General features: G+C 38.5%; 1 protein-coding gene across 1 annotated transcript; it reads right to left on the reverse strand.

Moving 5' to 3' along the window:
* Nucleotides 1-1,085: 1,085 nt before the first annotated feature.
* Nucleotides 1,086-11,004, reverse strand: RHOBTB1 (Rho-related BTB domain containing 1; the record flags this gene model as incomplete). Its single annotated transcript, XM_010296793.1, has 6 exons — nucleotides 1,086-2,403; nucleotides 2,914-3,019; nucleotides 4,769-4,857; nucleotides 6,592-6,742; nucleotides 9,481-9,599; nucleotides 10,037-11,004. Coding segments are annotated over 6 exons (1,603 nt in total), but the record flags the coding sequence as incomplete, so codon positions are not given.
* Between the last annotated feature and the right edge of the window lie 783 nt (nucleotides 11,005-11,787).

An 11,787-nucleotide genomic window follows, 5' to 3' on the forward strand; every position in this document is an offset into this window, starting at 1 on the left:
AAATTCAATGATACCACAACTGAACACTTACAAGCAGCATTAAAAAGGGTGACACCTAATGCAAAATTTCAGAAGCTTCTTCAAAGAGCTGGGAGACAATTTGTAACTAAACAGTTTTATTGACTTTTTTTCTTTTTTGCAAAATAAAAAACACAAAATAACCATCAGGATTAAAGGCCATAGACAGCATTAACCAAATGAACCAGCCACTTGGTTATAGTAGCTGATAACTAGCACAACTGGATATTATTGCATATACCTCAGGTTCATTTATATATCCATTACAGTTTGGCAAGATTACAATCATACAGTAGCTTTGGTTGTATAAAACCTAGTAGCAATACTTACTTAAAATGTGACTGGTTAACGTTTTATGACAACGGGTATTTATCTCATCTTAGTCTTGATGCATCTTCTCTCATTCATTCTTCTCTACAATATACATTATCACTGACCAAGAATTAAGGAGAGATATTCGCAACCATCATTTGTAGCCCTTCTCTATCACTGTATGGTGATGAATCTTACAGGGGTAGGAATCTGTCACTTGCTTTCTTTATAAAAGTTTGTAAAGCAGCATCTATTTCCATGTTGGGTGGCTTCTACCGTCCTGTGGTAGCATCTGCCAAGAATCAGTCCATTCCGAAAGCAAATATGTAGAGCTGTATATGGCTTTCAGTCCAAAGCCTTTCCTGCCTACAGTACTGGGATTTGACTGTACTGCCTTGCCTTTGAATACAGAAAAACACACAAAGAAACAGCTTTTCACATTGGTATGCTGAGCTGCCAGCACAAAACAATATTAACAAACCTAATACATGATACTATCTTGGTTACAGAATTGTGCCTGAGACACTGTACAGGATTGCATGTGTATGTTCTACAGTCTATGTATTTTAGTTTTGGTCTTTGAAAAAATGCTCTCATCCTTATGTAACCTAGTGTAACACTGCAGTTTTACAGTAATGGTTGATAAAAAGTCATAAACTCACAGGCTATTTGAAAACACCAGAGGTGTTTTTTTTTTTCCTTGCACCTCTCATGCAGAATTCCTGCCTTTCTGCCATCATTTTGCCCCCAGCTTTCTGGGAATACCTACTTCCAGGGGAAATATACAATCTACTTAAAAATAATCTAATATTTTGAGTTCTACCTGGGAAAAGCTATAAAACAATTTGGATCAAACTGAAGTGATCTTGTGTGTGAAGACCCTTCTTCATTTACAAAATGCTGTAACACTAGATAACTCTTACTTGTTTTTGCAGCCCTTTCATTTGCTTGCACTGAAGCAAAAAGGAATTAGGTATGAAGAATGGCTGCACGGTTAAGTTCCCACAGAAGAAGGTAACTGCCATGCAGTAATTCAAATGCAAGCAGTGTATCTGCTTTTTGTATTCAGATCCATACTTGTATAAGGATATAAATTAATAAGCCCTTCTAAATGATTTTAGAAACACTCTCTTTGATCTAGATATATAAAACCTCTGAATACTTAGAATCACTAGATTTCACATGGTCCACATAGTCATAATTATTTGCACTTACATGGCAAATATTAGAAATACATTTGCCTGCAGTTGAACAGGTAATTATACTGCCTATTATTCAGCTGAGCAGAGATCAAGCACTCTATACCTTGCAGTTATTGGATCTTATGCTAACCCTTTACTTTAGAAAGGGGAAATAACCATCTAATTACATTACCAGTGCACAGTACTTAGTTTAAAAAAGACCACCTATACTAGGCAACTAGATTTTCTTCCTAAGATGACTCTTTATGAGACACTCTAAAAGCGATCTCTTATGACTGAAGATTGTCTATTTCACTGTACTCACATAGTAAAAATAGTTAAAATCTAATTACAAAGCTGCTACATGGTTATTTTGTGGTCTGTAAAATAAAACTGTACCCAGAATTTTATCTGAACAAAATACACCAGACAGTATAAAAATATTTCCCAACTGGAGATTGAAACATTAATGTGGGATTTTTTTTTTTTTGTATAAAAAGAAATGTAATAATGGTAGACATTTATCTGCTTACTAGTCAAAAATATACTTACGACTTTGAGGAGCTGTTCCAGGCTCACTTTTGGTGAGCTTGTGCTTTTGACCCTAGCAATAATAAATGCACATGTGGAACAAAGTTTCCTGAAAACCTGAACTACATCTTACTTCTAACAATAAGACTAACTTCTGACATGGGCTATGGATTTCCACTTATTTACTTTGTTCAGGCAACTACAGCAGAGGAATTCCAGAAGCACCACTTCCGCTTTGAATGATGTTTATTCAGTGCAACATCTTCTTTTTCTCTTTCTTTTTTAACTCGCTGGTAGTGATCTTCTTCCTTTAAATACCATACAGGCGGCCAGCGATGCCTCTCAAAATATTCTTGATTATCTGATTAAAAAGAAACAATCAAAAATCCCCCAAACCAGCCAATAAGATACATATCCCAGCAATATCTGCAAAAAGCTATGCTGCTAATCACTTATCCAGTCTCTATGTTAGCTGGCTTAGTGAGGATTCTCCCAGTTTCCTCCCTATGCTCTACTTACAGGGTGAAAAGACTTTGAAAGCGGTTGCAGTCAAGAGGCCTTAGTCCACCAAAGAGTGTAAAAAAGCAAGTCCTTTACAGAGTGTATTTTTCATTGTGGAGCCTGAAAATAGCTCTGTTCCTTTTAGCATCACAGAAATCGGTATAGAATACAATGCTTGCCCAGGAATCAGGCTAATGATTATGACCTTTCTTTACAGATAAGAATTTACGAATGCTACTCAAGATAGTGTGGAGATTCAACCTCACACGGCTTAGCTACCTGAGCTCATGTTTGTCTTCATGTTTAATCAGCTGGCTGGGGAGAAAGAAGGGGAAACCTCATGAAAACTGGGAAGGAAAGTTGCCCATACCTGAAGATTTAGCTTTGATTTCCTTGCGGAATTTGGAGCAAACACTGTTGTAATTGGTGCAGATGTAGTGCAAGCACCAAGCTGCCAGCTGGTTAGCATTGTGAAACTGTAAAGAAAAACAAAGAGCTTATTCCATTTCCTGAGGTTATAATTCATTTTGCAGCCCCAGTTAACAACTAAAGCTAGAACAGTCTCCAGCAGATTGCATCTGCCAGCACTGTCTCCCAAGCATACATGGGAGCTTTTGAGGCTGAAGTGGCCTCTAGATGCTCTAGACTTTGTCGCACAATTCTGCTGGAAGAACCAGTGGCCCAAAAGGTAAGGCTCATGAATAGGTGCTTAGCATGCATGGCATCTGGTAAACTGCATTCAGTCCCACAAAGGATCTGAACCCAAAGCATGCTGGACTTGAATTTTCTAGCATGATGGTACTGGTCATATCCCTATCAGTTACTGCAAACCATGCTCCAAAATAACTCCCTGGAAAACTATGCTCGTTGACAGAAATCAAGTATTACTGAAAGCTCAATACAAAATCTTGTACAAGCTTCCTATGGTCGTAAGGAAGCACAGCTGTAATGCAAGTCAGATTGTATAGCACATGTATCTATTTTGGCATTCTGACTGTCTGCTATGATCTTCTCAGGTTATAAACACATCATATTGATGTAGGTACTGGGCACAGAGGATATTTTAACAATAGTTAACATATTACTTCTGTCTTCAACCAGGAGAAAAAAAAAGAAGAAAAAACACTCTTCATAAAATCAAAATTAGGTGAAGTGAGCTGCCTTTTCTTGGAGGGGGTTCAGTCCTGGTTTTGCAACTGCATTATAGGTATTGCAAGATAGGCACTTGAAAGCAGCTCCAGGAAGTCTTGCATTGTGGCCAGCTTGTGCTGTATTTCAGTGCTACTTAAACCCCAGACTTCAAGCCAAGCTGTAGCCAGACTCACCATTAGTGTGAAATCAAGAATAGTAACATATAAAAAAATATTTTAGCTTGTACTACCCGATCTGGGAGACTGCTGTAGCACTCCTTTTGGAAAACAGATATGTGCAGTTTAATTGTGAGCTGGGGGCTCTCTCTTTTTCCAATTTCTGGGATTCAAGAAATATTGAAACGTGTTTGAACATATAGTAGTAGGATTTGTGCTCACTCTGAACTATCAGATGACTGACTCAGAGTAGCCAGTCTAGGTCTCAAATCTAAGAACACAAAAAATGTTGCCTTTGCAATACAGGTCTAAATATATCTACAAGAACTGAATTGAAAGGAACCATTACAAAGCTGAAGAGCTTCATTACCTTGCATTTCACAGAATCACAGCATGGTAGGGGTTGGAAGGGACCTCTGAAGATCATCTGGCCCAACCCCCCTGCCAAGGCAGGATCACCTAGGGTAGGTTGCACAGGAATGCGTCCAGTCGGGTTTTGAAGGTCTCCAGAGAAGGAGACTCCACAACCTCTCTGGGCAGCCTGTTCTAGTGCTCCGTCACCCTTACAGTAAAGAAGTTTTTCCTCATGTGCCTGTTGCCCCTCATCCTATCTTTCAGTAACATTTTGTGTTACTGAAGCATGGCCATGAGAACATGGAGCTTGGAAGCTCCACAATCAAGAAAAACAAAAATATATTTTTGAAATACAACTCCTCCGAGATTACTTAAATAGATGTTTCACCTTTGAACTAATGGAAAAATCTTTTTTAAAATGGAAGATAAAACTAAGTTTTATTCTCAGTCACTCTCAGAACTGCAGACTATAAGCCACTTAAAAGCAATGCTCAAAGCCAGTAAGGTGCTAAATGCAAGTCCTGCAGTTAGCCAGAATATCTTCAGAAAACAGTGCACACTGACCTGTGCCAACTCCAAATAGGATAGTACTTCTCCATCTATTGCAATGCCACTCATGGAGGCTTTTGTCAGCTCTTGTACTGCATGCTGTTCTGTTAGAAGAGAAAACTCATTGCTCACATGGGAAACTGTCACATTTCAAGGTCAGATCATCCACAAGTAACAAAGAACCAAGAAGGCACGTTCTCCCTCCTCCTAGTGTTAACTCTAGCATTATGCAAGTGGCACATTCACCCAGATATCCTGAGCAACTTCAGATTTGGGTGAAGTCAAATTCCGGCCTTTAGAGTTGTGATTGGAGATTCTGCATCACTGGTATAGACTGCCTTGCTCCAGTGGAGCACAGTCGATATGAAAATTTGCCCCTTTGCCTCAACCAAACACTTTATTTCTGATTTCACACACAATTCTTCTCTCTTACAGAAAGCAAGCCTGCAATTAATAACTACTTACTTACAGAAGGACAAAGTTCAGCAACCACTAGTCTCTGGCAGAGTGGATGAGTGCAATACTCAATATAAATTATAAATATGGATCAGCTGTTTCTTTTGGGTAATACAAAAGCAATAGCCAAGTTTTTAGGCAACAGTGCACTCGCCATTGCATTGAGGATTTATTAGGGCATACCCACAGCACTGGTATAGAAAAGTTCTCTTTAGGCCCTCTTCAGATTCTCAGATTAGTGGTTCCTAGGGATCCAGATGAAGGCTGACCAGCTCCCCCAAAAGTCACTTCAGTTAAAGAGTCTCCTTAACACTTCCCTAGAATGATTTCCTAGAATTTTAGAGGTTTGAGTGTTTTTTGGGAAATGTTATCAGTTGATTTGATTCTACTAGGTTCAGCTGAGGCCTTTGGACTCAAAATTATCTCATCAAGAATCAACTGGAATGAAATATTCTTAATACTGTATGTATGTTTATGCTTCAACTACCTAAAAAAAGTAACCAGGACTTCAGTTAAAATATGTGTATAAAATCAGGCAATAATGATTTGGTCAGTCAAAACCAGTGAAAGCAAGGTACACAGTCCTGATGCACAACTGAAGGAGAGCTAGGATTTGGTATATGATTAAATTTTGCCTAAATGTTGTCCTGTAAATACATGTAGTTTTGCTTCATCTGTCTGAGTTTTGGCCTTGGCCATGTCTTCAGAACAATGCCAAGTTACATACGACAGAGAAACAAATAAACAAACAAAAAAACCCCAACCCTGGAGGTCTGGGGTGTGTATAGATTTAATTTTAAAACTAAGAAGTATCCTATCTATAATTTTTCTCTAAATACGTGACAGAAATTTTTTCTTCCTGAAATGAGGGTTGAATCCCCATGTATATACCAAAATACCCAATCCCCTTCTAGGCAATGAAAAAGGATCCAGACAGCATTTCTAAAAACGCAATCATCTAGATCAGTTTTGAATTGGCTCAGTTACTCTCTTTGAATAGAAATGTATAATGGAGCACTTAATTCATTACGTAATGGAAAGCCCGGGGTCCATCCTGATTTCAGGTAAATTAACAACAACAGAATGGATATTACAGACCACAGACATTATATCAATGTAAAGAGAAGGTTTACTCTTTCTGTTTTTAAAGCACAAAATACTTCAATGTTCTGAGCTGGTTTGGCACAAAACTAAAAAAGGCAAGAGAAAGGCAAATACTTTTTTCTAAGTGAAAATATAATTTTGTATTACAATAGCCCTTTCAGGAAAAAAAAAAGAAAAATTCCCTGACACTTGAAAAAATCCTGTGTGTTCCACAACCATTAAAACACGTTTCAGCCATTGCAAAATACACTGCATTGGACAAGGCCACAAATGCTTACCTGCTAGTGCAACCAGGTGAGGAAGGCAAAACCTATTTGCCAATGCGATTAACTCAAGTGTGTCCAGTTCCTGACTGGAGGACAGTTGCTTGGTATACAAGTAATCTAAAACCACTTGCATGCAAGTCTTGTTTATGTTGGGAAGAATTACCTGGAAAAGATATTTAAGAAAAGAGTCTCTAATAATTAAGGAATTTTCATATAGAGGCCATATTTCACTTCTGCCACTTTGCTGGACTGTCTCTTTTTCTCTTCAAGTCATTTTAGAAATGCAGAAAAAACATTTTTTAAAAAAAATATTTTCCATTAAAGTTCAAGAAGCTGCCAACAGGTAAGCATACCTCTGGAATCAGATCCTTTGCCAGTTTACATACAAGGAACTCTACCAAGTTACTGGAATTCATAGAATCATAGAACGGTTTGGGTTGGAAGGGACCTTAAAGATCATCTAGTTCCAACTCCCCTGCTATGGGCAGGGACACCTTCCACTAGACCAGGTTGCTCAAAGCCCCATCCAAGCTGGCCTTGAGCACTTCCAGGGAGGGGGCAGCCACAACTTCTCTGGGCAACCTGTTCCAGTGCCTCACCACCCACATAGTGAAGAATTTCTTTCCTATATCTAATCTAAATTTGCCCTCCTTCAGTTTAAAGCAGACACCCCTTGTCCTATCACTACATGTCCTTGTAAAACGTCCCTCTCCAACTTTCTTGTAGGCCCCCTTTAGGTACTGGAAGGCTGCAATAAGGTCTCCCTGGAGCCTTCTCTTCTCCAGGCTGAACAACCCCAACTCTCTCAGCCTTTCTTCATAGGAGATCTGTCTGCATAGGATCCACATCAAACAGTGAATGTGTTCAATACTTTTTTAGCCTGTGAATGAGCAGCTTTGTGGGATACATAAAGCCACTGAGGACTTCACATGCCAAACCTCCCTCAGTAGACTTCTTGAGGAATGCAATATATCTGCTCCTGGCAGCGGATATTCTAGGGATCGTGAGAATAACAGAAACCAAAGAATAACAACCCCCCCCCCCACCTCTTAGTCTGTTTATAAATAACCAAATTATACAAGTAAATGATGGTTGAGAAGGGACTGGAAACTGAAGAAATGAGGCAAAGAAAATGTACATCATTTCTGCCACACGTGTAATTAGGCATAACCACGGTGTAGTGAAAATACTAAGACTAGGACAAAAGCTATCTAATTTCTTGCCAGCACAACTCTAACTCCACTTTACTGCAGGAAAGCCTGAAAGAAGAGGAAGGAGAGTCAGAAAGCCTCACTGTAACCTATCACTGTAGCATCTCAACTACAGTTTGCACACACGATCATTCCTCCAAAGAACAGGGTAAAATTGATTGTTGTGGGGCTCAAGGTTGCAGCAGGTAAGTCTACTTCCAATACCCAAGCTAGTCTATCATATTAATCAGCAGTTTGTAACGAGTATCTTCATAACTCAAGAGGTGCTGGCACTGAAGAATGCACTGGGGTATTCTGAAGAACTTGCAGTAAACCAAAATGGCAGAGCAGAAAAATAATAACAAAATTATGATGAGTAATTAAATGTACATGCAACTTAATCTGACTGCTTGGAAGCAGTCAGCACATACTTCCTGCTAGACAGGGGTTAATCGTTGTCACGTAGCTGGTTGTTAACCTTTGGGGGCTTGTGAATTTTTCTTTCTTTCAGCTCTGCCTGGATGGGTGGGATTCAAACCCAGATCTATTAGTGCTAAAACATGAACATCTTATGCATATCAGCCTCTTTGGGAAGTAGCTCAGTTCTGCAAGTAAGAGGAGTTACTTGTGAAACTTATTCATTACTAATATATTTTTGTTAGTGCAGAGAACTAAAATTAAATAATTAAAGTAAATTCAGTGAATGAGTTTACAAAATGTTGTCCCAAGTACATAGACAGTAATAAGTAAAAAGTAGATGGTTTTATTTTTTGTAAACCAGTCAAAGGAAACCATTCAATTCACACCTACCTATATTTTAAAACTTCCAAAAGCATTACTAAATGCTTTAAAGTCTACAAAATGTAAGCTAAATATTTTAAATTGGAAAGATGGGCTAAGATTGTTAAGTTAATCATTAAAAACAGGCTGGTAGAAAATAAATGTATATTCTTCATTGCCAAATGTTTCTTATTAGAATCAAGTTATGTATTTTTAATGAACTACTTGTCGAGCATGCCTCTGGGAAAGGAATTATGTTTACAGCTGTATTAGAAGAAGCAATATAAATCTAAGTAGAACACAATCTTCCAGATTATTAAACACAAAAAACCTGAACTCTTCATATGAACAGGACCCGTAAGTATGGAAGGGAACAAGAAAATCAAAACAAAAATCAAAACCTCGATATGGATAAGACACAAGAAAAAAATATTAGCAGAGTGTTTAGAATTTGAAAAACAGACCATGGAGACACCTGAGAATACAAGGCTTCCGCTGCAGAATCTTAATTCAAAGCATTGAGATCTTTTATGCTGTACTTTGTACCTGCTTTACTCAAGAGGACAAGCTGATGCACTAGAGAAACTGACCTTAGTTTCTACTGAAGTACTGTGAAGCCAGCCCCTTTTTCTAGTTTAACACTCCATGTTCTTTAACCCTTTTTCCCTTTAATTCTTTCCTCAATGCCTTAAGAACAAAAGCATCCCAGGTCTGCAAGGGAAGAATAAAGAATCATTCCAGGGATTATTGCAACCCTTCAAATAGATGTAAAATGATGCTTCCATCACCCTAAATCACAGAATCACTAAGGTTGGAAAGGACCTTCAAGATCATCAAGTCCAACCATTAATCCAGCGCCACCATGTCCCCTAAACCACGTCCTGAAATCCATCAGACATTGTAAGCAAAATGGACAAAAATGGACAAATACCTCACTGTTTGAGCTTTCAATAAATGATCCTCCAAACATAGCAGACATCCATTCACAGCTACAGATCAGCAGTGGCTTGTGGGCATTTATGCTTCCATCATCCAATTTAAATGTCACATCTGCCACGGGAACAAAGAAACGGGCATGCTGCAAGTCTGTGTTTAACTTGTCTCAAGTGAAACTGTGTCTCAAGAATCTACGTTATGCTTGCACATTGTCAAGCAAGGCCTTCTTTCACTTCCCACAACCCCCATCCCAAAGATAACTCTAGCATTTTATATAGCTAAATAAAAAGCCTCACTTGAAAGGGGGACATTGGACGTTCACCACTCTGGAAAGTTGGGTCACTTATTTAAAAGCTTGTGTGTAGATTTTGAGAAATTAAACTGCAGAATTGCAGGTTGGAACAGCTGGCCTTGAGTAACACTGTAATTTTGGGCTCATCTCTCCACTCAGACCAATGTAAGCTGTCACAGTTTTTGAAGTCTGTGAAGCGACAGTAACATGAATGAGAAAAGAAATAGCGCTTTTTCTGTCAAAGTGTGTATTTACTTACCAGAAAATGTCCCTTTGCAAAGGCACTCTTTTATCCGATTAGCTTTTCTGACATGAAATGCTTTAGTAATCTCTTGATTCATGAAGGCTTCTTTATTCATAATATTCTCCACCATCATTCGCAAATCAAATACTTCCAAGATTTCAGCGATTTGAGCCAGTCTTGTGAGATCTTTTTCATTTTCATCCAGTTGTCCTGTGTATAAAAACTGCAAAACAGTTTTAAAAGGTCCGGCCTGCACAGATGAATCCATTTTTACCACAGTTACAGGACACGTCCTATTTGAGACAGGATTCACTTGCAGTTCCTTATGCACACTAACAAACCCCTTACCCCAGGATGACAGAGATCTTGCTGCAGAATTTGTTTCACCAGGTTCAGGTTCTATCATGTTTAAAGAGTCAGTACTTCCTGGAGGGGCATTTTTAACGTCAGCAGATTTCAGGGATGTCTCATCACTGTCACCATATGTCTCAGGGTGACTTGTCAGAACATCCTTATTTGTATTTTCTTTATTACACTGTGTTTCAGCCAAGTCTGGACTTTCTTCACATTCCATTAAGAAAAGGTCATAAAACTTTGAAGAGGAGGTAGCTAGGTAAATCTTGTGAGCAAAAATGTATTCCTGTTCTTGGAGGACAAACATAACATCTGCACACAGTGGGCTGTCCAATAAATATCCAGCTTCATTCATGCTTGGTATGGGACACTCAGGAATTTTGATAACCGGAGGAGGGGCTTTTGGAGGTAGAAATGGAGCCTGAAGCAAAGGTTTTTGGACCTTCTTCAAATGAGATTTCCAGAACTGCAGGTGTCTTCTGGAGATCAGGGCAGCTCTAATCGCATTGTCAAACACATCTTTAATCCCAAACTGATCAAATACACTGGTTTCATAGTACGGTATCCCAAGTTCCTTGGCAACCTCTCTGCCTCTTTCTGGTGGCAAAATGTCTCCTCTTTTTATTGGCCTAGGGTTAAACAAAAAATAACCTTCTCAAACACAACAATCATCACAAAGTTACTCCAGAAAGCATGGAATTTTACAAAATGTCTCAGCACCAATTCTGAGGTAACTATAATTCAAATGAAACAAAATATAAAATTAAGGTCACAAAGCCCTTTGGAAATGTACAAACATGACTACAGAGAGTTTTAGATTAGCACATACTTGTAATTTTCTTTAAGTTTAGTGGTGTCTTTTCAATGTTACTAAAAATATGTAGAAATTATTTGCACAAAATGGAGCAAGTCTTGTCTCTGTTAAAGAGAAATTTACAGTAAAAAAGTTGATAGGATGCTTGAGAACTTTAATAATTTAAAAAATGTCCTAACATCCCTTTCTACTCAGATATTCTGTCAGTATCTTTCTTTGTATTAATCATTTAAACTCAAATGGAAATTCTCATGACATAGAAATGCCACGAATATAGCTAAATATGAAATAAGAAATATTGCTTAAGCTTATGCTTTTTCAACCAAATCATAGTAGCCTACAGCAAAAGTGTAACTGAACACAGACTTCAAGAGATAGGCCTGTTTCGACTGTAGAAGCATTATATGGGAACTCTTGAATTTCCAGAGCAGCTCTAGTACATGACGTAGGGTAAACGAACCAGAAAAAAGTCTGGGCTAGGATCGATTTTCCCAACAAAAAATCATCTCACCAGTAGACATGACCGAACAGTGTGTTCTCTGAGCATACCATATTGGGCAGACACAAGCTGGCACAGACTTAGCACACTCCAGACAAC

The sequence above is a fragment of the Phaethon lepturus genome, unplaced genomic scaffold, assembly GCF_000687285.1.
Source record: "Phaethon lepturus isolate BGI_N335 unplaced genomic scaffold, ASM68728v1 scaffold16851, whole genome shotgun sequence".
NCBI lineage: Eukaryota > Metazoa > Chordata > Aves > Phaethontiformes > Phaethontidae > Phaethon > Phaethon lepturus.